This window comes from Vicugna pacos, chromosome 4, assembly GCF_048564905.1.
Source record: "Vicugna pacos chromosome 4, VicPac4, whole genome shotgun sequence".
Classification (NCBI taxonomy): Eukaryota; Metazoa; Chordata; class Mammalia; order Artiodactyla; family Camelidae; genus Vicugna; species Vicugna pacos.
This window is the reverse complement of record NC_132990.1, coordinates 50,455,916-50,483,815: the sequence shown is the minus strand read 5'-3', so window position 1 is coordinate 50,483,815 and position 27,900 is coordinate 50,455,916. Positions and strand designations below refer to the sequence as shown.

At 42.2% G+C, this 27,900-nt stretch overlaps 1 protein-coding gene and 1 long non-coding RNA gene across 7 annotated transcripts in view; one reads left to right on the top strand and one right to left on the bottom strand.

Moving 5' to 3' along the window:
- TRMO (tRNA methyltransferase O) overlaps positions 1-27,900 on the top strand; it is a 50,972-nt gene that overhangs the window by 3,183 nt on the left and 19,889 nt on the right. For 4 of the 5 annotated variants that reach the window (XM_072959792.1, XM_015238969.3, XM_072959790.1 and 1 more), the window contains exons 2-5: positions 2,340-2,514; positions 4,346-4,503; positions 7,265-7,918; positions 10,334-10,589. In XM_072959792.1, the coding sequence (XP_072815893.1) occupies positions 2,486-2,514; positions 4,346-4,503; positions 7,265-7,918; positions 10,334-10,589 (1,097 nt within the window). In that variant the 5' untranslated portion in view covers positions 2,340-2,485. The remainder of the gene's footprint in view (positions 1-2,339; positions 2,515-4,345; positions 4,504-7,264; positions 7,919-10,333; positions 10,590-27,900) is intronic. The other variant, XM_072959793.1, reaches the window with a different exon arrangement.
- On the bottom strand, positions 561-9,763 carry LOC140696092 (uncharacterized). 2 transcript variants are annotated; one of them, XR_012072097.1, is made up of 3 exons: positions 9,487-9,763; positions 4,867-5,038; positions 561-640 (listed from the first exon to the last, which is right to left on the bottom strand). It is a non-coding gene; the product is annotated as an uncharacterized lncRNA (long non-coding RNA). The 2 variants fall into 2 exon arrangements; XR_012072098.1 differs by lacking the exons at positions 4,867-5,038; positions 9,487-9,763 and adding an exon at positions 1,630-1,702.

Genomic DNA, 27,900 nt, shown 5'->3' with positions numbered 1-27,900 from the left:
GGGGCACAGAGAATATATAAATAAGTTTCAGAGGGTTCAGATGTATTAGAATATGGTAAGTTCCCACCAGGTTATTAGATGGATATTTGATATGTAGGGAATAGTCCCAAACATTTTGAGAGTGACATAGTTGAGGGACTCCTTACAACATGGCTCATGAGTATGCTTTCAGTTCATTGCTTACCTGGTGTTACCTTGCTTATGCTCTAGTAAAGATGCACAAAGAGGTTGGAATCGATCTAATTGGTTACTACTTACATTTATCATAGCATCTGTGTAACCTGCGAAAAACAGGTAAAGACTAATTCAATGAAGTGGTAGCTCAAGTTAGTTACACACTTGTAGGCCCCCAGTCAAGGGCAGGAGTCTTTGATCATTACTTCAGATATGACATTTCCCATGATATTGCAGCTAATGTAAGATTCTCTCAACCAACTGTTGACTCCACTGTGATAAGATTCTTGTTTTGTATCTTTTCCCCAAACTTAGCAGTGTCTGGCAATTGGAGACAGTTATAAAGTGTTTGTTAAACAAATGAAATAAGACACAGGGATCCCAACTGATTTTTGGCCATTTTCCTTCATGACATTTTTTATGAACAGCAGAAAATTGTTTACTGTATTGATTCCACAGGGCACAGCTGAAAATTAAAAAAAAAGAATGCCTGTAAACATAATTGACAAAAAATTTAAAGTCCTCAAAAATGTACACGGTACTGATGGATCTTAGAATCTTAATATTGAGAGAAAGAAAGCAAATCTGAAAAGATAACATACATTTGATACCAGTTTTTATAGAACTCAAAGGCAAGATAAATGAAACATTGTTTTTGCATGCATATGCATGTGATAAAATCATTTAAAAAAAAGAAGTGAATGCTAAAGACTACATTCATTCAAGAAGTGAATGAGCTAGGCCGCACTTGTCTATCTCAAGGGTCAAGGTAGGGAAAGAGGTAACATAAAAAGATGCAAATTGTTGATAAAGCACTAATTCTTGGGCTGGGTGGTGGTACACAGTTCATTTTAATATGCTTTACTATATATGTGTTACATGTAATATTTTATATGTCTCACATAATATAGTTTTTACAAGTGAAAAGTAATGAAGAGTGCTGTGATGGACTTCTCCAGGGCTATATTCTTACTGCCTGTGCTGGTAGGACAGACTTAATGGAAGCTGGAAATAAAATGAGAGCCTTCATGAAATGTGAAAAAAAAGTAATCTATAAATTCAAAATGGTGGTTGTGGATATCTTGGACTTTAAAACCTATACTGATGCTGCCTGGGTACTTTTTTCTTCTTTTGAAAGGCGTTACTGCTTTAAAAACATTTTAAGAAGTGATTTGTAATTATTGCCAAAATTTCAAATGTTGTAGAAATTACAAAGTTAAGTATAAAAATAATCCAAGAATCTCTCAGCCGATGTTAACCACTATTAACATTTTTGGTGAATATCCTTCCAGACAGCTTTCTAGATATATATTTATATATACTTAGATAGGTAAATATATACAATTTTCATAAATAGGATTATGTTATATATATTCTTCTTTCACTTTCCATTTTAATCAGCTAAGATTTACATAATCCTTTTTCTCATGCAACATGAATTTTTAAAGTACTTACTCCTCTTGTAGGCATGTACTGACGATGAGAATATAGCAGTAAATAAGATAGTAAAACTCCTGCCCATGTGGAGCTTACATACTAGTGGGGCAGAGGGCTGCTGGAGCAAGACTAATCTGAAATCTAACCTGCCTCTAGATATTTTAGTACTGTGATCCATGCACTCCCTTTATTGCTTAATTCAACTAGTTTGTTTCATGTGTTCAGTTGTTTTCAATTGAAAGCATCTTTACTTACATACAACCCCCATCCCCTTATCTTTCATTATTCTTTGCCTTGTATTTCACACTCTAGCCAATTAAAATAGCTTGTTCCCTGCTTATGCTATAACATTTCTCATTTAACTTTGTGCATGTTATTCCCTCTATATGAAATACCCTCTTAGCGCTGACCAACGTCACATAACATAGCAGTGATAGCGTAGAATTTGAGTTACGGTCATAGTGGGTCTTCTAAAGATGCCTTCTTCTTTCCATTCTTTCTTAGACCTATGCTCTTTGCAGCTTATTATCTAATGGGATATAACAATGCGTATGTAATGATGAGCATATTTATATGTATTTATAAATACTATAAGAATCATGTTTTATAATTGCATAACACCTAGTAGATTTTAAAACTATGAAATCAGTGCATTAAAGAAAACATGTTTTCCTACATCTTTGCTTGACCTTTTGACTAATGATTTCTTAACTAATTTTCTTTTGTAGGGAATCTTTTAACTGAACCAATTGGTTACTTGGAATCCTGTTTCTCAGCCAAGAATGGTACTCCAAGGCAGCCATCCATTTGTAGCCATTCACGGGCTTGTTTGAGGATTAGAAAAAGCATCTTTAATAATCCTGAACATTCCTTGATGGGTTTAGAACAGTTTTCTCATGTTTGGTAAGTTGTTTTCTAGTTAGAAATGATATTTGGCCCAGAACTTGTGCCTGAGTAAAGTACTCCAGTTGGAGGCAATGTTGGAGACTGCTATCTAGACCACCATTGCCTGTTGCATGGGATTCCTGGACTGTGTTGTGCATGTGATTGTCTGCGTAACTTGGACGCCCTCGGGGAAGCTTGGGATCCACTGCGAGGGCACATTCTATTCACACTTGGTTCTGATTGTGATGAATGCCTTCTGTTGAGCTGAAATCTGTAGACTTCTCAATACTGTCCATGGGTCCTCATTCTGTCTTCTAGACCAGGGGTCAGCAAGCTGTGGCCCATGGACCAAACCCTTCCCACCTTCTGCTTTCGTAAATAAGTTTACAGGAACACAGCCACGTGTGTGCATTCCTTGATGTGTTATCTGTGGCTGCTTTTGTGCTGCAGCAGCAGAGGTGACTAGTTACAGCAGAGACTGGTTGACCTTCAAACCCTAAAATACTTACTGTCTGGCCCTTTACAGGAAAAGTTTGTGGACCCTGCTCTAGACTCATGAAGCATTAAGTCTCCTCTTCCTAAATGACAGAAGAGACCTTAGAAATCTAGATACGTAGTGTTGCCTATATTAGAGTCTGCATGGTAGTCGTGTTGGTTGCTGTCACTTGGAATTCTGTCTCTATCCATTTTCATCACCCCAACATCAGCGGTCTGAATTGGTCTGATTGTACTAACGAAGATCTAAAAGTAACTGTTTACTCTGAAATAGTTTATTTTTCATGTTAATTTGGGGATATGGGTAGAGTAGAAAGAACATGGGTATTCTGACCTAGCGTATATGATCTTGGTTGAATTACTTACGTTAAAAACACTGCTGTTATAAAAAATGGACTCTGGGACTCTGAAGTATATAAAGAGATTTTTCCTTATTCCTCCTGTTTTTCTCCTTTCTTGTCCCCACCCGCCCTAACACTCTTCAGAGATTATCACTGTTAACAGCTTGGTGGGTATCCTGCCAGACCTTTTCTTTTTTTCTTTTCCTTTTTCAATACACATAGAAACCTAAATATATACATATAAAGTGGGTGTTTTAATAAATGGAGTATGTTTTGTTCTCTTAGTATATATCATGACGGTACTTACAGATTTACCTTGTTTGCTTTGATAGCTGCCTGTTACTACAAAATATGGAGGTACCATGATTACCTATTCATTTTCTTTGCTTGGTTTCCCATATCAAGTTCTCTTTTACTTTGTGATTTGTAGGAACCATTCATCTACCACAGATGTTAACCCACTGTCTGTTATACATGTAGCAAACCTATTCTCCTGGGATGACATTTTATAGCACACAATTTTAATGATTTAATGAATTCAAATCTGTTACTGTTTTTCTTCATGAATTCTTTTTGTACCTTGTGTAGGGAGGCCTAGCGAAATCATTTAACACTTCTGAGGCTCAATGTCCTCATTCTTAAAATGGAAGATAAATCATACTCCTTAGGGTTGTTAAGAGGATTAAATGAGATGAGTATAAAAATGTCTAGCACACTGCCTGGCACATTGCAGGCACTTACTTAGTAAATACTGTTTATTCAGATACTTGACAAGTGTCTCAAGTTCCTACCGTGTACCAGTCATTGTGTTGGGGCAGTGGGTATAGAGTTAAGACTCTGTCTTCCATCAAGAAACAGGAATGGTATTATTCTTTTTTTCCTCTACTGATTACGTTTTACTCCCATTAAAAGCATTCTTTCTGTGGCTATTAAAGTTTTTTTCCCCCTCAAGTCATTATGATAGATTAACTTGTGTTCTTTTCTAACTCAGTGGTTTGGTTTATTTTCAATAGGATTTTGTTTGTTTTTCACAAAAATGGTCATTTGAGCTGTAAGGCAAAAGTGCAGCCTCCCAGGCTGAATGGTGTGAAGACTGGCGTTTTCTCCACCAGGAGCCCACATCGTCCCAATGCAATAGGACTGACGCTGGCCAAACTGGAAAAGGTAGAAGGTAATTTCTACTTTGACCTTTTTTTTCCTTCACCAAAAGAAGCCTTATAAAATCAACATAGTACTCAGCACTGGTTGTTATTCAGACAAGTGCCACTGGTGTTAGCCCCTGAGAACCACCAGACGTTGAAGAAAACGAAATGATTAAAAAAGTGTTAACATTGGAACACTTTGAAATAAGCTTTCATAGGATGCTCAGAGTTTTAAGTCATTGCATTTATCAGAAGTTTGTAAATTATCTAAAAATGTCTCTTAAGATTTCGTAATCATTAAATTAGTAACCAAGTTTTCTCTGACTGGGAATGTAATAAATACAAAATGATCCAAAAATAATCAGACACTTTCAAAATTTAACACACAGTACCTGTTGCACGTGTTTATATGATCAGCATCAGGCAGTGCTGTGTTTTCTTCCTCGCAGCCCTGAGGACATGGCCATGCATCGTGGCTGCAGTGCCGCCGTGCACTGTGACATGCGCCAGAGGGTCTGGGATGAATACGCCATAGACTGAACATCTGTCAGACTGTGGAAGAACCTGTGTAGAATACCAGATTAATTTTAACTACATGTTCACACATAAACTAGCTAATGAGCCATATGTTTTAGAAAGCATCTCTTTCTTGAACTCCTCTGACCTAATCAGCACATTTGTTAGAGAGGCAGAAGATGAAATGGCAGGTAGATAGGAATCAGGACACCATTCCAGGCTTCAGCTTGCTTGTTTGTAAAGTGGGCAAAGAAGAAGGATCTGCCTTCTCTGGCACTCCATGGGATTTTTCTGAGGATCTTATGAGACAAAAGCTGTAAGGTGGCTTTTCAGGCTACCAGGTGCTAAAAAAGATGAGAGCGGTTACTTTGCTTGTTCTTTCCCAGATCTTGAACTCCCCTGCTGGGCGTTGGGTAGGTTTTCCAGAAAAATTTTTGTAGCCAGTCCAACTTGAGTTTTATCAATTTGTGATGGCTAACCAATCTAGGTAACAGGACTGGAACGTTTTGTGATCATTTGTGCAACCCATACATGCTTTCTGAGTGCTGAATATGTGCCAAGCAGTGTTCTAGGTGCTGAGGATATAGTGGCAAGCAAATTGGATAAAAATCCCTGCCCTACAGATGAGCTTAGCATTGCTGGGGGGGAAATCAAATCAGAAAGGTGAAAGGCAAGCACACTAGCCCTGTGGACACTTATAAATAAGCATTACGGTAATGACCAGTGCTTGTGTGGTGCTTTCTGGTTTACAAAGAGTGTTCATGTACAGTATCTCACAGTGGCTCCTGGGTTTGACAGGTAGCAGTCTCCGTGTTTTGGGTAAAGTCACTGAGGCTCTTAGTTGATATGCCCGGTAGCATTCAGCCAGGGGTTTATCTGACTCCAAATCCCGTGAACTCTCCCCTGTGCGCCATTGCCTTTCTTTCTCCTGCAGGCGTTGTTGAGCATAATCTGTCATTTAGAAAGTCCAAAATCTTCTTCCTGAAGTTCCAGGTTCATTCATAGTAGGCATGTTTTAGAGATCAGAGTCCTTTGTTAGTCATGTTTTTCTTAAATGGAGATAGGGTCAAATGTGATCACATGTGGTTTTTTGATTTCTCATTTGGCCAGTTTCCCAAGGGTCAAGTTAGGAGACTCTATACCAGTAGAAGGAACTGACTGTAGCTCTGTAAGTGGGACAACAGGGGCCCTGTCCTTAGTATTTAGTAATGGTGACTTACATTCTGCTTAGTTATTTGTCTTGATGGAGTATTAGATTCTTCTTGCTGTGTAACAAATTACCATGCACTTGGTTTAAACAACACACATTTATTTTGTGTTTAAAACATTATTATGTTTCTGTGAGTCAAGAGTATGGGCACAGCTTAGCTGGGTCCTCCACTTGGGTATCACTGAGCTGCAGTTAAGGTGTCAGCTGGGATGACTTCTGTTCTGGAGGTTTGGCTGTGGGAGAATGTACTTCCCAGCTCACTCTGGTGGTTGGCAGGATTCACTTTCTTACAGTTGTGGTTCGGAGGCTCTTAGCCTCTTGCTAGTTGTTGGGTAGTGGCTGTCCCCAGCTCCTGGAAGCCACCCCCAGCTCCTAGAGGCTGCTTGCAGTGCCTTGCCTCGTGCGCTTTCCCAGCATGGCTTCTTGCTTTGTCAGATGCCCAAGGAGAATCTCTCAAGTGAGTCTGCCAGCAAACACAGTCTTAGATAACACAACGTGGTCAATGGAGTGGTATCAAGTCATGCTTAAGAAGAGGGGATTAAATGCCAGGAGGTGAGCCTCGTGGGGTCACCTCAGATCTGTTTGCCACAGTGGAAACCTTCGTCAGTCTCACGGAGATATGTTGAGTCCCTGATGTGCCTGGAACAGAGTTAGAAGCCCCAGGGATGCAAAGGCACATTGGCCTCACCTCTGTTCAAGGTCCTACTTACTGTCTAGGAAGAGAGTCTCTAAGCAGGTCACTGCCAGACCACGTGACAAGGCTCCAGAAGAGGTTTGGGCACAGGTTCCTTCATGGAAGCCAGAGGAAAGAATACTTATGTCTGGAAGAGTCAGAAAGGCTTTGTAAAAAAGATGTCACATGAGAGCCTTGAAGAGTAAGTTGGAGTTTGACAGGTAAAGAAGAGGACAGGTTTCTAGGTAGAGAGAAAAGTGTATTCCTGCACCAGGTATAAGAGAGCCTGGTGTGTAAGAGAATTGTGAGTAAGCTTGGTGAGGCTTAAGCAGATAGTGTTGATTCTCCAGTTGTTTACACTGTTCTTCATTGTTAATATTTCACGTTACAGGTGGAGCCTTGTACCTTTCTGGAATTGACATGATCCATGGCACACCTGTGCTAGACATAAAGCCCTATATTGCTGATTATGACTCGCCACAAAATTTGACTGAGCCCTTGGGGGACTTTAATTTACAGAATAACCAACATAAACCAAAAACCGTGTCCCAGTCTGATGGCAAGACTGACAGCTGTTACCAGCAACAGCTCTCAAGATATGATGAACCGCAACCCTACAGTTGTACCAAGGGGAAACCCAAATGTCCCGAAGACAGAACTTCAGGAGAAAACGACATGAAACATGATGGCACGGCAAAAGTCCAGCGAAGCCCTGCTTCGCACAGGGAGAGAGCAGCAGATTTGGGTGTTGAATCAGAAAGTGGTCAGAGTCCGAGCATGGCAGAAGAGCAAAGTGGCTCACATCACCTGGAGAAGAGCTTTTCGGAAGAACAAGCAGACAGGAGGCTAAGGAGAGGGGAAAAAGCAATGGTCCCACAAGGCAACAGTGCGGAGATGCCACCGGAGGCTCTTGCCTGCCCTTCCAGGGTGGCCGGTGCAGCCCACCACAGTGTGGTTCCCGCCTGGGTGAGAGACGCCCCCGTGGCCTCCTTGGAAGTCCGGTTTACCCCGCACGCGGAGATGGACCTTGGGCGCCTCAGCTCAGGTGAAGCAGGTGTTTTCTGTTTCTTATTGTTGAAGGAGAGATGAGCTTTTACTGGGAGATTTAGCGAAACTTTGTATTTCTGAGGGCAGTTATAGGAAGTCTGTCATCATGACTCGTAAAGAAATGGAGTATAAAGTCACACTGGAGTGACACCATCATCCGACGGCTTTCAGTCAACAACTGTTCAGTACAGTGAGTCCCAGGCACGTAGTCAAGTGTTTGCTGAGAACGGCTGCTTCCTGGGAATTGGGCCTTTTTATGTACCTGTTGCAGTAGTTCTTGGAGTTTTCAAACAGCATTCAGAGGCTAAATTGTGTTTGTTCTGTACTTACGTAGGTTGAGTTTTTTCCATCTGTTTCGCTATCTGACTAGCGAAATGTCCCATCTTACTCTGTCGGGTGGCTGTTAGTTCAGCATCTGGCACAGAGCCCAGGAGTAAGAAGGAGAGAATGTCTTAGCATAGAAGTTGTCCCCCAGAAGTCCCAGTACTAGAGGTACGCATTTCACTGCAGAAGTGAGGCCACAGGGCTTTTACTTGGAGCCTGTTTACTATAACAGATGGTTCTTAACAACATTGTTATCTGGTTTCTCCAGCCCACGACAGATTGCAAACAGCCATCTAGAATGAAGGAAGGGCCTGTGAAGAAGTGGGTGCAGTGATTCCAGTAAGAAGTAGCCAGTTAGCTGCCAAGGAGATGTCCAGTTTTACCTGCCGCTGGATGCTTGTGCTTCTCTTTCTTTCCTGAGGCTTGATGTTTAGACAGAACATTTGATTTTTAAATTGATCTCTTTATTTTAAAAGTTTGGTTTTTGAAAGTTGTTTCATCATCGTGTACAGTTCACAGGAGGGGGAAGATCAGCTGTTTTTTTTTTTTTGAAGATCAGTTTTAAAAAAAGCATTTTGTGGTAGACCAAAGCAGCACTGCCTAGAAGATTTTACCCCTTTTCTTGTGGTTATCGTGGAATGCTTCCTCCTTTGGGAAGTTTTATGTTTGTCAAACTGCAGTTCATTGAAAGGCTATAATATGCCTTACTGATAAAAAATGGTTAAAAAGAGAAATTAGACATGTAACTGTAAAATGGGGACTAATTTATAACAGCAGAATTTTGAGCCAGTACAGAAAAAAGAAATGACCTCAGGAAGTTCAGAGTCTAGAAAAGATAAAAAGATGTTGAAATGGCAGGGGGTTGGGCATTGGCGCTTGAGTGTTGTGGGCACACAAGGGAGAGAGGGTTCTAACTTGGGGAGTGGAAAATCTGGGGAGGCTTCTTATTTCTTGGGGAAGCAATCTGGGAAGGCTTCTTGGAGGAAAAGGGATATATTTGGGCTGAGCCTGGAAGGATAAGTGGGTAGGGAAGTGAGGAAAGGGCACCTACGCCAAATGATCAGCCAAGCAAAGGCCTGGAGCTTCTGCCAGACACACTGTTACTGAGGAGTGTGGTGTTTTTAAAACTTCTTTTCTGAGTGGCTTTAGAGTCAGTTTATGAACCATGCACTAAAGGAATCTTAGCATTGCATAATGGGTCCTTGGTTTTTGACCAAAAATTGTATTTTATGGCTTACTTACCTCCTTATTTATTGCACATAGCCCAGAGTGATTTTTGGCTGCTTTCTAAAAGTTGAATTTACTTTCAGAAAGATAAAGACCCACCACCACTCCAGATGGTATTTTGAACAGGAACAACATTGTTTAAATCACATGCTTTCCTGGAAAAGGCTGGCTTCGTTTGGTTATGTGGTCACAGTTAATCTTTTAAGTTTTGTATGTACTTTATCTTTAAAAATTAAAATACATCCACAGTGATAAAAACATCGAAAGTTTTCCCACTTGACGGGGTAGACATCTGTTTACTGAAATACGCACCTAGATAGAATGGGGTGGCCTGTTCCCTAGTGATGGCATAGAACTTTCTCGGTGTATCAGCTTCACTGTCCTTGTTCCTTATGGAATGTGGCATTACTTTTAATTGTGAGTATGTGGCAGTGCTCTCTGAGGCTCTCCCCTGCATGTAGCCAGTGCTGTGCGTAAGTGTGGCTTCCTGAGAATGCTGGGAATGTCATGCCTTTCCCTGACCATGGCTGCACTCTGAAGAGAAAATGATGAAGAATTGAATTAAAGTCTACGTTGAGCATAGGAAAGTAACATCTATGTTGCCAGAAAGTGAAAGCTCGGCTCTCCTAGTTAGGGAACTAAAGAAGAGTTATCACCATGATTTTTTTGTTCAGCAGAATTTGGGCAGGGGTGCATAAATTCAATCTAATGACAGTACCTCTTGAAGGTGACATTCTCCATAACGACTGAGTAGATTTTCAAGTGATATTCAAGGAACCAGCCTACCTCCACGTGGAAGTTCACTGTACTGAAATTTGCCCTGCATGATTTTGAGCATTAAGTTGTGTTCTTCTCATTGCAGGCATTGGTCAGGCTTCGTTTAAATACTTTCGGTCGGCAGAGGAAGCGAGGCGGGCCATCGAGGCTGTGCTGTCTGCTGACCCTCGGTCTGTGTATCGCCGGAAGCTCTGCCAGGATCGCCTTTTCTACTTTACTGTAGACATAGCGCACATCACGTGCTGGTTTGGTGATGGCTTTGCAGAGGTCCTGAGGATCAAGGCGGCTTCTGAGGCCGTTCAGATGAATGACCCTGAGGAGTCCTTGGTGTCTCTAGGATCGTGAGTAGCCTCCATCACGTCTTTAAAACAGCCTAATTGACTTCGGGTGTGGCTGTTGGATTTTCTGTACAGGCAACACATGTGCCTTTTTTGCAGAAAGAAGCAACACTTTGGGATCTCACTGCTTTGATTGGGCAGTTCAGAATATTTATTTGAAAGACATATGTTTTAATAAACTAAGAGGATTTAGAATTTAAGGAATCGCCATATCGCTGATAGGTTTTTGATTGGTTAATACTGAAGAATCCAAAGGTGACGCTGTCTCAGTGATTCCTGAATTGGCACTTGATAAAACTGGGCAGAAGCTGGGGGATGTGTTCAACAATTCATACTGGTTTTTCTGTCTGAAAAAGCCTGACCTCTGTAATTTATGCTACATCAAATTGAATTATGGTATCTTAAGAAACTAACAGATCAAAAACAAGTGGTTATAAAGATCTTTAGAGATTAAACCCCTGTATTGCAGGCTTTGTCTCTCACACACACACGTATGTATGTGTATATATTTAGTCCTGATTCCGAAATAGGGACTCTGAGATTTCTTTGGATGTCTTTGTATGAAAAGAAAGTCACTCTTAGGAGTCCAAGAAAATAACTTAATTACTGGTTTATTTCTTATTTATTCTATGACTATTTACTGGGAACCTGTATGGGTTAGGTTTTGGTGATAAATGAGATGGACAGAATGTAGTTCTTGTTGCGGGTCATAGTGGAGGAAGAAGACACCAGCTCACTGTTGTATTACAGTTAGACAAGTATAGTAATTAAATCAGAACATGGTTCCTGTGTTAGTACCTCACAGGAAGCAGTTTCAAAAATGTATTGCCTATAGGTGATTTTAACGATGTGATCCCAGATAACTGAAGATTTATGATCAGCGTAACCAAATTAGACACTGTCAACATGACGTGGGCTTTCCTAATTGCCGCTATAAATCTTCATAGCAATTTGATCATGGTTTTGAAATGAGCACTGCTGCCTGTGGCTACTTGCACAGTCATTTGTGGCTGATGATACTGCACTCTTGAACCAAACTGGGTTGCCTTTGAGATTACTTAGAACCTCTTAGGGAAGTATCTTTACTTTGATTTTTAAAAGCTTTTGAATTCAAAATAATTGTAGATTCACAGGAAGTTGCAGAAGTAGTGCATAGGGCCCATGTACCCTTGACTTGGCTTCGTCCTGTGATTATAATCTTGCATAACTATGGTATAATATGAAAACCAGGAAGTTGACATTGGTACAGTCTACCCTTTACTTTGATTTCAAATTCTTTTCTCTTAAAGTTACTTTGAGACTGAATCAGATCTTGAAGTACAAAATGTTGATATTTAATATGGAAGAAATAACTCTGAGGACGATACCAATCAGCCTTCTAGTAAGAGGAGTGTTCTGTTGTTTGGGGTTTTAATATTCTCAGGGTTTTAGAACTAAATCCTAAATATAATCCAGTTTCATTCTCCACCAGCTTGCCAGCCTCTTTGGTACTCCCCAGTGACTGGCCTTCTCCCCCTCCTTAAACCCCTCAGTGAGGACCCTTCAGCCCTGCTGTGTGTAGCTCATTATTAAAATGTTCTTCCTTTGTATGAAATGAAATCTGTTGTCCAGCAACTCCGCGCTCCAGCAGGGCTGTGTAGGGTAAAGCTGATCGCGCTCCGTGTTTTCTGCAGCTATTTCTCATAACATGTGAGCACCTCGCCCCACCCCCAATCCTTGAGTCCCCATGTGAGCTTTTGTCTCTCGGCAGATACTTCCAGCGTCCTGTTGTGAGGAAATTTGGGTCTCTGGGTCATGAACTTCTATTCCTCAGAAAGAGAAATCATTTGAAGTAAATCTATTCCTTTTCATCTTGGAAACTTTTTCAAAAGAAAGGAACACAGATGACATCCACCTCAGTTTAGCCTTTGCTTTCTGGTGCCTGTAGGGGGAACCCTTGATAGCTGATTATTTTCACTAGCTTCAGGATAAACTCCAGGAGTTGAAGCTGTTTAGGTCATTCTGGCTTTGGGCCCACCTGCCCCAGCTTTCCAGAACAGTAACTTCCACAGGAAGTGCTGATGTTTGTTAATCACATATAGGATGAAGTCAGAAGGATAAGGGTCATTTCTTAAATTTTAAAATTGTAGCTTGGTTTAAAGGGCAGGATGGATTATTCCAGCATATGGAGGCTGTGACAACCAGGCAGAATCATGAGCTAAATGCATGAACTGTGTGTGTGTGGCTTATTTCTTTGGACAGAAGAAAATGAAGTTGAGGACATGAATCAACCTCTTGCTGGTAGTTTTCTTTTTATAATATGGTCCCAAAGGAGACAAATAAGGACTCAATAATAATGGAACCTGTATTAGCTACTGAACTTCTGGCATGTCCTTGGCACTGGGCACCTACTTTCCCTCCATTGATCAGAGGGTAAGTAACGTGCTCAGGCTCCACGGTTGGCACCCTTCCTAGCTTGGCTCTCCTGCCTCCCCCAGTGCAGGTGCAGATGCTCAGCAAACCATGCTGCTGTATGTGAGGGTCGGCAGGCTGGACCCTTCTGGGAAGCAGTGTGGGAGATTGGAGAACACTGAGGCTGGTCTCAGAAAGTTCACGTGCTGCTTCCTGCTCCACCCTGTGCTAGCTGTGTGACCTTGGGCAAGTCCCTGCATCCATCTCCACCTCCTGGACCTTACAGAGTTGTTATGAGGATAATGCCTGGGAAAGTATTTTCTAAACTCTTCATGGTCTATAAACTTAGCTTATTTTTAAAATTGTACCTGTCATCATCAACACCCTTTCTCTGCCACACTGCTCTGGCTTACCTGGCTGGACAAGCAGATTCAGAAGAATCAAGGGGTCCATAAAATCCAATGTATGGATGGCCTGGGTTTTTTTTTATTATTATTATTATTATTGTTATTATTATTGTTATTATTATATGTTAATATTAATAATAATAATCATTACAGATTTTTTTTTAAAGGACTTCTTTTAGCAAGTTGTAGGATGTTTTGCTAAGGGAGAGATCACAAAGTGCCTGCACCTGAAGGACCGATTGCCCACCTGGCTCTCCCTCCTGAGGTTGTACGTGTACCAAGAGCCGCCTTCCCTGCCCGTGCGTTCGGTCACCAGCTCAGCCTGTCTCATGTGTGATCCTCTTTAGCACCCTTTCTCTTCCACCTTCTTTCCTGATTTCAGCCCAGATATTTCAGGGAAATCTCTGCATTTCTTTTATGAGAAAATAGAATTGTAATCATGGTGTGAAATTATTAAGGGAAGTTCTACCTCTGTGGCAGAAAAGAGGCGAGTCATAAGGATTAAAGCTCAATGAAATATAAGAGATTTTTGGTCATTTGTTAAAAATAAGCTTCCTCACCTAGACAGTCACCAAATGACCCTCCATTGTCCTTGATGTTCTGCTCTCTGCCCCTTCCCTGCCTTTGTGGCTTCCGGGAGCTGGGACTCAGAGAGGACATAAAGTTTAGGTCAGTGCATGTGACTGTGAACAACAAGCACTAGAAAAGCCTTGTCAGTGCGCACAGTAGGGCAAAAACTCAGTGATACACTCCCTGTTTTCCGATGGAGGGGACCGCTTGGCCTCTGAACTCCCACCACACCAACCAGTCAAATTTGAATCAGTGCCTGTTTATGTTGTGCTGACAGAATGAGTAGGATTGGGTGTAATGCAGGGTTGTAGATAGCTTGATTCAGATTCTTCTCTAATTCTTCATGCAATTCAAGATACATAAAACTTTTTAATTCAGTGTTTACAAATTTTATTTAAAAAATTATCCACATGCTGAACACTGAAGAACTGGCTGATAATTCTTCACAGTGATACAGACATTATGGTTTACAAAGCCATTTACAATATATTGTCTCCTTTGGTATCTTAGCAATGTTATGGGTGGATTTTGCTTCTAGAAGCTAAGCTGGGAGTCTAACCACTATTTAGAACAGGGCGCAGCAAAGTATAGTCTGAAGGCCAGGTTTGGCCCACAGCCTGTTTTTCTACAGCCTAAGAGCTATGATTGATCTTAACATTTTTAAAAGATTGTAAACAAAGACAGACAATGCTCAAAGCAGAACCCGTGACAGAGACTGCGGCATGTAAAGCTAAAAATATTTACTCTTTGGCCCTTTACAGGAGAAGTTTACAGACCCTGATTCAGAAATTATTTCTCTGAAAAGGTGTTTTGAGTTCCAGAAAGGTTATTAACAAAATAACTTTTGGATTATCACATGCTTCTAAGTCATGGATTCTCTGTATTTTGAAAGGATTTAGTCCTGTAGCCATGTGAGAAAACTTAACCAATATGGCATAAATAGTATTATAAAAAGCATGTATTATAATGTCCTATTCATATGTGTAAAATGAGGTTGTACAAATCCATGCTTACACATATGTAGAACATTTCTAGAAGGATAAATATAAGTATGCTGACAGTGATTGCCTGGGGGGAGGGTCATGTATTCTCTGAGAATTTATTAGTGAAGGGAACTTTTCACTTTATCCTCTTCAGTATGTTGTGGATTTTTTTTTCTAATCATGAGCACAGATTATTTTTATATGTGGAATGTAAGGAGAGTAGAATGTCCTAACTTAAGTTTTAGATTTGTGTATCTAAATACATAACTATGTATCTTTGTCTTCATTCCCTGCCCCCTAAATCTGGTAAATATAGTTAGAGACATTGTTACTTTTTCCTGGAGCATCACGTGTGGATCACAAAACTAGAAACCACCCAGGTCACACATCAGCTGTGGAGCTGAGCCAGTTAGGGGCAGGTAAACCGGCTGGGCCTGGGCAGCTTGTCCCAAGGATGCACTGACATTTTCTGTTCTTCCAGAGACAGGGTTTTGGATAAGGCAGTGTGTTTCCAGGCAGAAGACATTGCAGGTGATATTGCTGGTAGAGGGCTGAGCCACTGAGAGCACCGAGCCCGGTACTCGCCAAACCTGTGCAGTTCATCCAATCTGGAGGAAGGGATGGGTCTCTGCTTGCAGGATCCATTCACTCATCAGGTCCACCTACTGGTTCTCTGTCTTCTTGCATTTAGTGAGCTCATAGGTCATATGACTGTGAGGGTTGCTCTCCCTGGGTCCCCAGGGCTGCCCCTTACCCACTGTCAGAAGGGGAGCTCTGAGCTCAGGCTCAGGAAAGGAGAGTCTCGGAGCTGTGGATTGGCTATTCCCACTGGGTCAGGCAGCTGTGCTGAGGTGGAGGTGGGGCAGACTAGGAGAAGGGCAGGCTGGCATGGTGGCAGGTGGCAGAGCTGAGCCTGTGTTGGGGGTGGAGTAAGGCTGTCAACAGATTTGGAGGCTCAGGCTCTGCCTGAGTTGGGGAGGAGTCGAGGTCTGAGAGAAATGGCAGAGCTAAGGCAGGACTGAGTCCCAGAGGGGTTAGGTAAGTTACCCAGGGACCTCAGGGACTTCAAGTCAGAGACCCCCTCATATTGGAGCTGGAGATTTTTCTTCCTTAGTTCTTTGCCCAATATACTATCTTTACCAAGATGAAAGGTCACATTCAAAGATACTTTCAGTATAGTGGACAACACCAGTAAGAAACCGTGAAGCAAGGGGGAAACAAGTGACATAAAATGGATTGATGAGTGAAGCCATGCCCCAAATTTCCACTGGGTCTTAAGGTGGGAGGAGCTTTGTCCTCAGAACTTGCCCTTTCTTCCTCTTGGGAATCCTTCTACTACCACACCAGCAAGCCTGGGTCAGTCTGCTCGATCACTAGAGGTACATGGCTGAGTCTCAGCTGGCACTGAACCTATGACCAGACATACTGAAGCCATCATTCATCATCCATCTCTATCTGAATTGGCCTAGATGGCCCAGCCAACATAAAGAATCATGAGGGGAAGAAAAATTAGTGACATTTTAAGTTACTAATTTGGGGATGATTTGCTATGAAACAAAAAACAGCTTATACATTTAGCTACCACACTCTTGAGAGGAGCAGTGGAAAACTGGAGTTTTTTTTTTAACAGGAGAAGTTAACATGACAAAATCCTTAAATGATGAAGAGCAGGATGGATTTTTGCAATAAAAGTCATGAAAAAGTTATAATAAGTAATAACTACCATTTACCAAGCACTTCACATTAGGTATGGAACTAAGAGTTTTAACATGGATTATCTCATGAGGAAAGCTACTATTATTATTTCCATTGTACAAATGAACAAGTTGAGTCTCAGGACATTAAGTTACTCTGCAAGTTCACATAGTTAGGAAGGGGGAAGACTTGGCATATAAATCCTGAGTCTGTCAAACTGCAGAACCAACATTCTTAAACACCAATAACTCCAAGGTTTCCATCCTAGAAGAATCTACAACTGTCGGTTCCATAAATTCAAATGGAAGAGTCACAAAGTAGAACTAAAACTGAATTCACCACCTCTCTCCCTCAAATCACGTCTCTGACTTCTGGATAAACGTGGAATAAACCCATACATTTGTTTCTGCTGCCTGCTAAAATCCCATTAAATTGCAGCCAAAAGAGCAAATGAAACCCAAAGCAGAAGTCAGTGAAACAGAAAATAGAAAACAAAAGAAATCAATAAAACCAAAAGCTGATTTTTTTTTAGATCAACTTGGTAAACTTCTGGCCATACTGATTAGAAAAAAAGAAACACCAATGAACAGTATCAGGAATGAGAAGTGACACCTCTATGGATTATATTGATATTTTAAAGTAATATTATGAACAACTTTGTCCCAATAAATTAAAACACTTAGATGAAATGAATAAAAATATGAATATACAAATTACTAGAATTCACTCCAGGAGAAATAAATAACTTGAAGAACCTTTGTATCTATTAAAGAAATTGAAATTGTGGTTAAAACCCTCTCACAGAAAACTTCAGGTGCAGATGGCTTCCCCTGGCGAATTCCATCAAACATTTAAGGAAGAAAAAAGAATTCTAAGCAAACTTTTAAAATATTGAAAATATTCCAACTCATTCTGTAAGCCCAACATTACCATGATATCAAAACCAGATAAGCATATTACAAGAAAGAAAACTACAGATCAGTATCTCTCATTTGCAAAAATTCTAAACAAAATTTTAGGAAATTTAATCCGACAATATATTAAAGGATAATACATCATGACCAAGTAGGATTTATCCCAAGAACGTGGGCTTGGTTTAACATTAAATAAATCAACAAAATTCACCATATTTACAAACTTTTGAAAAAGTAAACCCTATGGTCATTTCAATAGATGCCAAAAAAGCTTTTGACCAAATTTAATATCCATTCCTGGTTAAAAAAAAAATTCTCAGAAAGCAGGAATAGAAGGGAACTTCCTCAGTCTACAAAAAACCTACAGCCAACACCATACATAGGGGTGAAAGACTGAATGCTTTCCAACCTAAGATCAAGAACAAGACAAGGACATCCTTGTGTACCACTTCTACTCAGTATTGTACTAGAAGTACTAGGTAATTCAGTAAGGCACAAAAAAGAAATAAAAAGCACACAGATTGGAAAGAGAGAAATAGAATTTTCCTTATTTACAAATACATGTCTATGTAGAAAATCCTAAAGAGTCAACAGAAAAAGCTAATTATTAATAAGTGAGTTGGAATATAAGGTGGAAATGTGGACTATAAAGTCAAAAAACAAAAGTCAATTTTATCCCTATATATTAGTAGTGAACAACTGGAAACTTAAATAAAAATAGCATTTATGCTGGAGAGGGTGTGGAGAAAGGGAACCCTCCTACACTGTTAGTGGGAATGTAGTTTGGCACAGCCATTATAGAAGACAGTATGGAAATTCCTTAAAAAACTGAAAATAGATTTACCTTATGATTCAGCAATCCTACTCCTGGGCATATATCTGAAGGAAACTCTAATTCAAAAAGATACATGCACTCCAATGTTCATAGCAGCATGATTTACAATAGCCAAAACATGGAAGCAACCTAAATGTCCATCAACAGATGACTGGATAAAGAAATTGTGATATATGTATACACAATGGAATACTACTCAGCCATAAGAAAGAATAAAAATGTCATTTGCAGCAACATGGATAGACTTGGAGATCATCATACTAAGTGAAGTAAACCAGAAAGAGAAAGAAAAATACCAGATGATATCACTCATATGCAGAATCTAAAAAACCAAAAAAACAAATGAACTTATTTATAAAACAGAAATAACTCAATAAAAAAAGTGTAAACAAACAGAAACAGACTCACAGACATAGAGAACAAACTTTTGGTTACCAGGGAGGAAAGGGGGTGGGGAAGGGATAAATTGGGAGTTTGGGATTTGTAGGTACTAACTACTATATATAAAATAGATAAACAACAAGGCCCTACTTGTGCTACTAATATAGCATGGGGAACTATATTCAGTACCTTGTAGTGGTCTATAATGAAAAAGAATATGAAGAGGAATATATATATGAATCATTATGCTGTACACCAGAAATTAACACAACATTGTAAATTGAATATACTTCAATTTAAAAAATTATAGAATCATTGTTAACTACTAAAATAGTACTTATGGAAAAATATGAAATACTTAGGGATAAAATTTATCAAAATATGTGTAATATCTGTACACAGAAAATTATAGAACACTACTGAGGGAAATTGAGGAAGGTCTAAATATGTGGAGAGATCTACAATGTGAATTGGAGGCCATAATATCATTAAGGCATCAACTCTTCTCAAATTGATTTATAGATTTAAGGAAATAGAGTAAGCAGACTCTCTGAGGCAAGAACCACTTCACTGGGAAAATCCTGAGGCTGGCTCTGCAGCTATACCTCTAGTATGAGCCTTGGTCCATCAGCAAGGTGCTCTTTAAGTCTTGGCCATTACAGATCTCTTCAGGTGGGAGGGCGCATTCCTTGGTCACTGGAGTCCCTTGACCACTGGAGCCATTCAGTTTCTGTGCATTTCCCAGCTTACTGGCTCTTAGGACATCTTCCAGTTGTGGCTTAGGAGCTGGAGTCTTCTTGGACTCTCTATCACTATCTCCCTGGATTCTATGGCCTTTGAAGGAATCCCTAAATTAATCTCTAATATCCTTCTCCTAAACTCCAAGAAGATGCTCTCCGTTGTGCTGACCCCCTCCAGACACTCTGTTCTCTGCCTTTGTGGCACTGCTCCTCCCTGATAGGAGTCTCCTGGAATACGACTCCACTCTCATCCCTTGGGTCATGAACTGCCATTGCTTGACTTGGAGTGACTCTGGACTACCTCTCCTGTCCCCCATACACTCCTGCTCTACCACAGTTTGTCCGTGATGATGGGTGTGAGGAGCTAAAAAGTTTGCTCTTCCCCTTGGACTGAAGGTCCTCTGTGAACCATGACCAACATCTCAGGGCCCTCTGGCCTTCGTTGCTCACAGCTGAGGGTCAGGGAGAGGACTGTCCAAGATGTGGACTGTGATCAGCCTGTCTCTCAATCTGCCTAAGGGTTTCTCTTAAAGAGATAAGCAACCTTGGTTTAGCCATCCCTGAAACATGGAAGACTAAGAGAGAAAGATGGACTGAGAAAGAGGCTGTGATCGAGTCTGTATCAACTAAACAGTTCTATGGACTCAAGGACCTTGAGAGGTAAGCTCTATCTTTGCTGTACCCAAAACCATGTAATCTGGGCTTCCAGTGCTTGTTTAATGCCTGAATCAAGGAAGGAAAGCTTCCAAGAGGTGGCAACAATGAACTGTACATACCTACAGGGCTCCTACCGGAAACGTCTACCCAACTTTTTGTCCAAGTGAATCTTTAGGGTGTTTTCCAGTTGCTTCTGATCTGGGTTCCCCCTTGAGCTCCCTGAGTGACATACAGAGTCGGAGTCTAGATTCCTTGCAGGTAGCTTTCTAAATATCTGGATTATTTGGGGGATCTTCCCCAGACTATGTCCCTGACTCTGTGGGTCGTTCCCTAGGTGGCACTGCCGGCCCTTCACACGGAGTTTTCCCAGTGTCATGTGGTTGCCTCAGTGTTACGCAGCCTACATCCTTCTGTGCTGCTTCGCCTCCTGCCACAGAGGGCTGGGAAGGATCATGTTTGCCTTTTGGCCAAGAATTCCCTGCTAGTTTGTCCTGAGGCTGTAATCTTCGCCAGGTGCGTCCTATGTTGGATGAAGCTCTTTCGAAGGTGGTGCTCCAGCTTTCCCCAGATCTCATGGCTAATAGGAAATTCTCCAGCAAGGACGGAACCTGGTTTTGGAGGTGGAGAGGCTGTGTTACACTGAGGAATGCTGGGAGCTAGTGGATTAAAGATTTGCAGAGATCTTTGGACCGAAAGAGGGCAAACACCACACGTGTTCCAGCTGCTTCTGCAGTGCCACTCCAAGGGTTGAATTTCCCTTGGGATGAGAGACTGTACTTCACCCTGGAGTTCAGAGAGAGACACTCCGCAGGACCTAGCTGGGGTAACAGGAGAGAGGTTAAAGGTAGGCCTGAGTTAGGGCTGGATGTGGGCAGGGTGCGAGATGAGAGTGGGCTGGGGCTGCAGTTGGGTTTCTTTTATTCTGAATGTGGACCGGGCCCAATAGGGAACCCACTGAATAAGCCAAAGGGAGATGCCAGTGGGTATCAGCCACCTGGGACCAGGACAGTAGCCCCAGGGACTCACTGTGCAGAGAGGGGAGACCCTGGAAGAGCTGGCTCCATTTCTGCCACAGAGTCCCCTCAGGTTTTGGGGTTTGGAAACTGCTGAAGACCACGTAGCTACTCCACAAAGGTTGGGAGCCTGCAGTGTCCTTTTTGTCAGCAGGAAGCTCCTGAGTCATCCCAGAAGATTTCACTGGTAGTCTGCCTCAGTTGCGTGGGAAGCGTCCCTCCTCCTCTTCTCTCTCCTCCCATGTCAGCCTCAGCTGCATTGGGGCCTGGAGTCACATAAGCCATGCTAGGAAGAGGGGGACAGGAAAGAGGGAGAAGATTCACTAACACCTGCTTTTCCAAAGAGCAAGCAGTTCCCACGTTACATGAGCTCCTTTCTGGCGAGCTCTCCCAGCTGGAAAACCAGGCAACACAGTCACGTGCGGTGAAGGTAGGAGCAAAGGCTCTTACAGGAGGCTTAGCAAAACTGTCCTCTGGGGGAGGCCCTTGGGAGACTAGACTCTAAGACCCTAAGCATTAGTACACACGGTCAAATAGTCACTGACAACAGACAGGCTCAAGTCTGGAATAGCGTTTTATACTTTATCCCATCTGATCCTCGTAACCACACTGTGAGGGATGAAGGTCAAGTGTATCTCAAGAAGGAATCTGAACCTTAAAAGCGTGAAACAGTTTGTCCCAAATCAGGACCCAAAAGTTCGGCCTCCAGGTATCTGTTCCACGGTGTCTCACACTGCCACCTGGTGGGCAAGACCCACTGGCCAGCTCCACCGTTCTCCCACTCTTGTGGATGGGCTGAGCAGGAGACTGGGGAAGCGTTCTTGGATCTGACTTCTTCCTCTAACTCTCCCTGTTGAGGCCTTTGTTTTCTAAGGGGGATGAGCTCTAGTGGCTGACGCCCTTAGAGACTGTGGACTTGGACCTGGGTCTCACGGAAAGGAGACATTAAGGTTAACCCTTGAGAGCTCAGGACAGAACAGGCAGAGCCTTACCTACCAAATGCTCACTCTCTGCTCCTCTTCTCTCTACTCTGATGCTGAAAAGCAAGAAAGGAATGTGGGGTTTGGACTCAATTCTTATTCTCCTCTCTTTAGGCACATCATAATTCATGGATAAATCTTTCTCCATTGTGTTAACAGAGCTCTACATTACTTTTATTTATTTCTAAAGTGGATAAAAATATTTTTTATTTTCTTGAAAACCTCAGAGGAAGGTTTTCTGTGTGGGGTCCCTAGCTGATTTTTTTTCAATTAGGAGAACTCTCCTGAAGAAGGAGACAAAGTCTCAGATAGAATTTGCTCCAGAAGGTGGGATTCTGCTCCATGGGGACAGCACTGGGGCTCCAGCATCTGATTAGAAGCTTGTAGGGGCCCAGCACTGCTATTCAGATCAGCTCTAACACAGAAGAGAGCCTTGACCAAGGAACCCAGATGGGACGGTGACTGATGAACTGGTGTTGAGAAACTCTCCTTCAGTTTCTCTGAACTCTCTTAGTAATCCAATCCGTGGCCCCTGAGTTGCATGCCTGGGTTTTTTTCCCAGACCCCAGTAGGACACCCAAACAGGTGGTCTGTGGGTGCTGGATAGAGGCCCTAGTCTCTGCTCTAGCCCCTCCCTGCCCACAAAGATGATATTCTCTCCTTTTCTGACAGTTCCCCTCTCACTTGTCTCTCTGGGCCACATAATTCATTTAGAAAACTAGAATGAGGGACAGGAAAAATTAAAAACTCAACTTCTTCTGGGGGCTCGTCTTCGGTTTCTCTAGAGTGGTGGTTGGGGGGCGGGTGGAGTAGACAGAGAGTGGGTAAACTCATAGCCCCTCAGCCTAGCAGGTCCCTCAACCCCTTCTACATCCTCCCACCCTTCTCTGGGCCTTTTTTATTCTCGACTCCATCTTATCACTGTATCAAATACATATCTTATTGTGTTTCCTATTTCTTCCAATTAGAGCCTAGATATTAACTGGCTCCCTCTTTACCCCTTGGAGATCTCAACTTGAACTCCAGCAATTCCACAGCCTTTGAAAGTCAGAAGATCCCCTAGAATTTTTTGCTCATTTTCAAGGATTTACACTGGAGTCTTTAACTCCAGCTTCTCTGCATCTAGTCTGTTTTTGCCTTGCATCATCACAGACATAAAACTCATCCCTGCCTGCTTCAGTATTCCCAGAACAATCCACTTTCACATAAAAGAATTTAGTGAGCAATGCATCCTTTTCTAAAGGTAGTGCAGCAGTGACCAGAGGGAGAGAGGTCCAGAGCACACACCATGGCAAACAACTTAAAAATCCCCTCCGATTAACTCCTGTTCTCCCAAAGTCCATTTTGTGTTGCTGTGCCCCTGAGGACTCTCAACTTTCCCTCCTCCACCCATGCAGCATCCCACCCTGCTGGTTCCTCTCTCCTCTCTCCCTGGTGCCTCCTCTTTTCTCAGCTTCTCCCTTGTTATACAGAGCAGTCCCCCTCTCCTAAGGCCCTACCTCAATCTGATATTCAAACCTGTCCTGATTTGAGGTGTAGGTGGGACCTTCTCTTTAAGCTGTTCCAACTTTATAAAGACAGTAGTTGGAGTATATACGAAAATATATTTTTATTAATTTTGAATCATGCCTACAATTACTTCTATGAAGGGTTTCTTGATTTTTCTCGTCTACTTTCTATATTTTTACCAAAACTCCTATTGAAATCTCAATATTTGTTCTTTTGAGGTCGTGTATTTCATATAACTGTTCAAGTTTTCTCTTTTTAAAGCAGCTTTATTGAGGAACAGTTGTTTAAAATGTGTAATTTGATGAGTTTCGATATATACAAATACCACTGAAACCACCACAATTAAAAAGATGAGAAAATCACCCAATTTTCTAATAAAACAAGAAAGTTCCAGTTAAAAAGTCCAGCTGATAAACCATAATATATATTCCCATGCTGGTAGACTCACATGAGATTGAGAAAGTGTGACCCTGCAGAGGCCAAAAGTGCAGGGATGGGAAGCATAGTCCTACAGTAGGTCATTGAGATGGATGGTTAGTAGGGCCACTGCTGCTTCCACCTCTTGGTTCCCAGGCCTTCTGTCCTTCCTGCTGGTGCACTCACACCTATAGGGGTCTCTGATTTAATAAATGCACTGCATCCTGAAGAATGGCACTATTCTTTCAGGGTGTTTCCCCAGAGATGGTGCATCAGTTGTACCTTTAGAAGGGCATTTCAGCATTCTGTGAGGCTACCAGCCTCCAGGTGCAGCACGTGATATCAAGCAGTGCATCCCACGACCCTGGGCTCATTCCCATACCTCAGCCACTGGTCATATGCTGTGCTTGGTGGGATTCCATGCCTGTGGATTGGGCAATTCTCATGACCATAGCAGATTAAAAGTAACAGGATGAACATTATGGGAATCATATTGAGAAAATGGAGGTTGTCAATGTACAGTAATAGATAGGGTGAGTGGTAAAGCAGAGGGAACGAAAAAGGATCCTGGGTGGGGGAAGGTATAGCTCAGTGATAGAGTGCATGCTTAGCATGCATGAGTGTTGGATTCAATCCCCAGTGCCTCCATTAAAAGTAAATGAATAAACAAACCTAATTACTGCACACACACACACTCCCCAAAAAAGAAAAAAAAATGGATTCTGTAGAACCAGAAAGTTAATCTTGTTCTGTCATCTTGGATAGAAGCTATCCACTTCCAAAGTCTGCAAGTTTTGGAAAATTCCTAAGAATCCTCAGTCTGAGGTCTCCTAGTGGAGTGGATGTCTTGTAGTCAAGAGAAGGTGATGTATGCCTTTTCAGCTGACAAACGTGTATCCATTAATTAACAGTTTGGAGTTTCATGCTGTCAGTTGTTAATAGTGGCTGATTAGACCCTTTCTGTTGAAGCTTAAGTGCATTTTCCTCTGATGTCTTTTCCGAAACCAAATCATATTTCAGGTCATGCAGAGGCTGCTCAGGTAGATGTTTTGGACTTTTCTAAAAATAAAGCCAAAAACAAAACCAGTAACATGTTTCAGCCACCTTTCCCTCTTGCATGCCATTTCTTCCACCAATCTCTGCAAGGGGGAGGGGGCATTTCTTAGTCATATCTGTCTGCCTTCTTCTACAGAGACACACACAGGGCGGATGCAGGTAAAGATTTAGAAAAAAATGTTGAACTGAATGGCATGGTGCCCACCTCGCTTGCCGTGGGTTTGTTCTTTCCGCGTGTCCAGCCTGGTGGATCTGTGCTGGAGCATGCACTGCTCCTGTCCTGAGAGCCTGGCCATACTCCAGGGCAGTACTCACTGCTTGATGAAGCCAGAGAAGTGCCTGCAGCGGATGAGCACATCCCCATCCAGCGTGCAAACGGTAGTGAAATCACTGCAGCTTCCTGTGGGGAATCTAGCACCGTGAACCCAACCCCAACAGAAAGATGCTCGTGGCTATCTTAATAGAAACAGTTTTTCAGAGTCCTTGCATCTTTATGCTATCTAGGGTCATTACCACTGGAGTTTCGCTTTTATCTTTTCCTTTGTCTTCCAACATCATGAGACTGCCTTTATAAGGAAAGGTTTTTCTTGCATCCTCACTTGCTCTGTGGTGGAATGGGCTGCTGTGGGAAGTTTGAGTCCTTGCCTTGGGTGCTGGATAACTAATTGGCAGAGATGTTGTGGAGGTGGGGAGGAAGATTCCCATCCCTGAGATGCAATGAGTCTCTGGTGCCCATTGTCCCTAGGACGCCGCCAGAAGTACGCAATCTGTTGTGGATTTCGCAATGCAGCTTTGAGGTTAGTGATGCAATTTCATTCAGGGTAAAACTGTGGCTGGTGAGATGGACCCCAGGCTGCTACTAGGGCTCGAAGGGTTGACTCATGCTTCACAGCCCCTGCCAGCATTTCGGAGGGAAGCGATGCTGTCTCTCATTCCTCTTCCTCCGCTTATCCCCTAAAGGTGGGCGGCAGGTCTTCAGCCCTCCTCTCTTTCATTCTACACACCCCACCCCACCCCCTGCCCTGGGAAATCTCAACCACACCCCTGGCTTCATCCCCTGCCTCTGTGATGATAAATCCTAACTCTGTGTCTCCAGTTTTGACCTCATCCCTTAGCAAACAGACCCATGTAACCAGCAGTTTACTGAACATCTCCATCTCGTTGTCCTAGATCTTAAACTTGATGCATCCCAAACTAAGATGTTTTCTCCTGCTCTCAAAACTGACACACCTCACCTAGCCAGCCACCCTACACTGGAACCTTCCTCCATCTCCCTCTCAAGTCCACATCCTACATGTTACACCCTGCAGTGCCTCTTTTTATCAGTCTTTCAAAATTCTAGTTCTGTTGCCACTGATTTCATTATCCCTCTCCCAGGCTTTACTGCCTGGCCTCGTTGCTGATCCCTGTGCCAGCTCCCTCTAACCACTACATTCTATGCTGCTGCCAGAGTGACCTTCTTCAACCTAGGTGGGATTGTGTCTCTCGCCTCCAAACAAGCAAGCATAAAGCATAAGAAGACTGACAGCACTAAGTGTTGGCCACGATATAGAGGAACCAGAACTCCCATGCGTTACTGGTGGGTGTGTAAATAGAACAATTTTAGAAAAACTAGCAATGTCTATACAAATAGACATATGTGTACCCTATGATCCGGCAATTCTGCTTCTAGATTTGTACCCAACAGATGTACATCCATAAAAGAACCAAAAGTCATGTGCAAGAAGGTTTACTGCCCCAAACTGGAAACTATACAATGCTCATTAGTAATTGTGATACTTTCATACAATGAGATATTCACAGTGATAAGGAACAAACTAGTTTTATGTATAGCAACACGGATGAGTCTTGAAAACATTGCTTTGAGTCAAAGAAGCCAAATGCAAGAAAATAGGGAAAACTAATTTATTGCATTAAAGTTAGGATAGTGCTTTCTCTTATGATTGGCTAGTTCCTTAAAGGGGGCCAAGGGCGATTTCTGGAGTTTTAGTAATGATTTATTTACTTAAGTGGGTACTATTTACATAGGTGTGGTCAGTTTGTGAAAATGTTTGCACTTTTTTTGTTTTTATGCTACACTGAAATAAAAAGTTTGCTAACACCTCCCCCCACACACACCACCAACAAAATTCCTTCCATGATCCTCATAACCAGAGGAAACATTTCCAAACCCTAGCAAAACATTCAGTGTTCTCCACGACATGACCCAGTCTACCAGGCCATCTCCTTCTCACCTGTGCATGTGTGCCATCCACACTAGGTCACTCCCCGTTCTGCTTGTGCATCTCTGTGCCCTTGCTTTTGTGGTTCCTTCAGCCTGGAATTCCTCTATCTGTCTCTATACTGAAAATGCCACCTCCTCTGTGAGGCCTCCCCTGATTTCTCAGGACAAACAGATCTCTCCTGGGGTTGCATTCCCATGGCATGCTGTTTTTTCCTCTCTCAGAGCCCTTAGCTCTCTCTGCTTGCATCTGTTTCCTCGACTGTTAGTAAACCTCTGAGGTGTTAGGAAAAGTGTCTCATTCACTTTTGTAAAATTTTCTAGAGCCAGTGTCATGCCTGCTACAGGGCTTGCGCTAACAAATATCTGACAAATGACTGAGTGCAAGCTGTGAGTTAAGGCACAGCCTGTACTGCCGGAAAGCCAAGACATCCAGCATGCCTGCAAAAAAGCCTCTGCCAAGAGCCAAGTCCCTTTGGAAATAAACACATCCTGCAGTCCTTTATTGGTTGCTGACAGCCGAGCAGATGTAAATGTGTTGTGTG